This window comes from Mandrillus leucophaeus, unplaced genomic scaffold (assembly GCF_000951045.1).
Source record: "Mandrillus leucophaeus isolate KB7577 unplaced genomic scaffold, Mleu.le_1.0 Scaffold135, whole genome shotgun sequence".
Classification (NCBI taxonomy): Eukaryota; Metazoa; Chordata; class Mammalia; order Primates; family Cercopithecidae; genus Mandrillus; species Mandrillus leucophaeus.
The window spans coordinates 314506-316809 of NW_012101310.1; the positions used below are offsets into that span (position 1 = coordinate 314506).

Genomic DNA, 2304 nt, shown 5'->3' on the forward strand with positions numbered 1-2304 from the left:
TATTTTATAAATTTTTAAAATATCCTGTTATTTCGATTGTGGTTGTGTTTATTTTCCTAGCACCTGGTCTCGTTACAATATTGATTCAACCCAGCAATACGATTCTTCCATTATTCATTCTTCAGCAAAGTTTGTTTTCTCTATATAAGTTATTAAAATTTTATTTTCTATTTTTAATTACTATTGTAAATTTTTTAAAATTATGTTTTCTTCCTGGTTAATGCTGGTTTATAAAAAAGCTCTTAGCTACCTGTTTTCTAGTTCTGACAGTTCTTTGTTCAGGGGATTCTCTCAGTCTTGACAGAAAACCAATTGTTTGAGCTCCAACTAATTAAAATTTCTCATCTTCAGAAGAGAAACAGCATTCTTTTTTTTGTCTTTTTGCATAGGCAAAATACCGATAAGCCAAAAGAGGAAGATTATTGGCTCTAAAGAAGATGCCTCTAGTATTTTACCTTGGGCTGTTGCCATATTAAAAGCACTTCTAGAGTAATCGTTTCCATATATTGAGGGGTTTTGAATATCAGGAATGGTGATGAATTTTATGAAATATTTTAGAGGCATCTATTGAGGTGCTTTTGTGAATTTATTCCTTTGAGTACTGATTCACTGAGCCACTTCTCAGTAAATCACACTTGATAATGTTTTCTCCTGCACTATCATAGCTTCCTTAGACCTGATTTGCATGTTTATGACAGCACCTGCAATTCCTGAACTCCTACTTTTCAGACCCCGCACATGCATGAAAACTGAGTCCCGGGTCTTGTCCACACTTGTCACAGTGGCCATCATTCCTAGCACCAGCCACCTTCCCCGACCCAAACTGCATCAACCCACACACGGAATTACTTACTTGTTCCTGGGGCACAGAGAACATGCAAAGGCCTCTTGTCAGCATCCTGGGGGCTTCTCTGTCTGACCTGGGCAGCCTTGGGGACCCCTTGACTAACCAGAGGCACAGGCCAAGGACTGGGGTCTCCTTGCCTTGAGTGCTCGCTCCTGCTTCCCCTAAGAATCCCTCCTCGAGTTACCTCCCTTGTTTACTTTCATCTTGTGTGGATTCAACCATCAGATGCTTGATGGTGCTGTGAAGAGGAGACCCCATGGTTGTGAACCAAGGCACGGGCAAAGATGAACCAAAGAATGCAAGGTAAGGAGGGTCACAAAGAACAGTTTCAGAGGAGTTGGAAGCATTCTGACCTTGTGAACCCTGCCCCCCGTGCCAGCTGCCTCAATGCTTACCTGGGGCCTTGAGTTCAGCATCGATGAAGGTGAGCAGCTCCTGGCAGATGCTGCAGTAAGGAACAGGCCAGGTCAGGAACCGGTGGTAGGTGCTGGCTGCCTTCAGAAGAAGATCCGAGTCTGGTGGGAAGTGTGGTGTCTAGGATGGAGGCAGGCAACAAGCAAAGAGATCTAGGTGAGAAAAGGCTCAGATAGTCCCAAACAGCCTCTGCTCCCTTTCTGGAATATTCCACAAAAGACACACATTTCCTGGCAGCAGTGTGTCCCAGGACAAGGTCAGGTGGAACTGGAAGTTACCCACAGGGAATGAGTTTCAGATGGGCAAGATGGCACCCGGGGTGTCTCTACTGGAAGGGACTTGCTTTACCCAGTGCTTGAGTGAGCCTCTCTGAAAGGCTGTCCCCTTACTGGTCAATGGTGCCATTGCTGACAATTGCTATGGATAGTGGTCTTCAATGCCCAAACCACCTTTATTTAAATAGTCTCATTACAGGTAAATGTTTATTTTTTGAGGATGGATTCAGTCAGTGTACACATTTGGTGCCCCCTGTCTGGTGAATACAGCGGGTGATCACATTGGGTGACTGAATGAGGTGAAGAATGAGGTGGACATAGAATATCTCTTGTGGCTTGTGAACAGACAGTGGCAGCAGTTCCTCCATGGGAGCCCAGAGATGCCAGGCACTATGGCGGCCACATGGAGTCACTGGAAGCCTTTCATGGTGGCTGCTCTGAAGCCATCTAAAGGTTGAAACCCATTTCACATGCCGCTGCTTGACAGTTTCTCTCTCTGCTTTTCTCCAGAGGTGTGAGGGCTCTGCCCCAGAGAGAGGTCACTCCTCCCCCTCCTCCCTCACCTCCCGCATCCTGGCCCACCTGGACTTACACAAAGAACAGTGGAATAGAAGAGCAGGGCCAGGGGGGTGAGCAGGTCGTAGCTGCCCTTCTCCTGGACCTGTGGAGAGGACGAGAAAGGGAATGAGACTCATTCACGGGGTCCAGGGCTCCCTGAAGCGGAATACAGTGGTTCTTCCTCATTCTAGCCTTGCTTTTTTTTTTTTT

The 2304-nt window shown here is 46.1% G+C and overlaps 1 protein-coding gene across 2 annotated transcripts in view; it reads right to left on the minus strand.

The window, feature by feature from the left end:
• Positions 1-2304, minus strand: part of PIK3R5 (phosphoinositide-3-kinase, regulatory subunit 5) — a 98722-nt gene that overhangs the window by 28964 nt on the left and 67454 nt on the right. For both annotated transcript variants that reach the window (XM_011973150.1, XM_011973149.1), the window contains exons 4-5: positions 2129-2197; positions 1243-1381 (exon numbers count right to left, since the gene is read on the minus strand). In XM_011973150.1, the coding sequence (XP_011828540.1) occupies positions 1243-1381; positions 2129-2197 (208 nt within the window). The remainder of the gene's footprint in view (positions 1-1242; positions 1382-2128; positions 2198-2304) is intronic.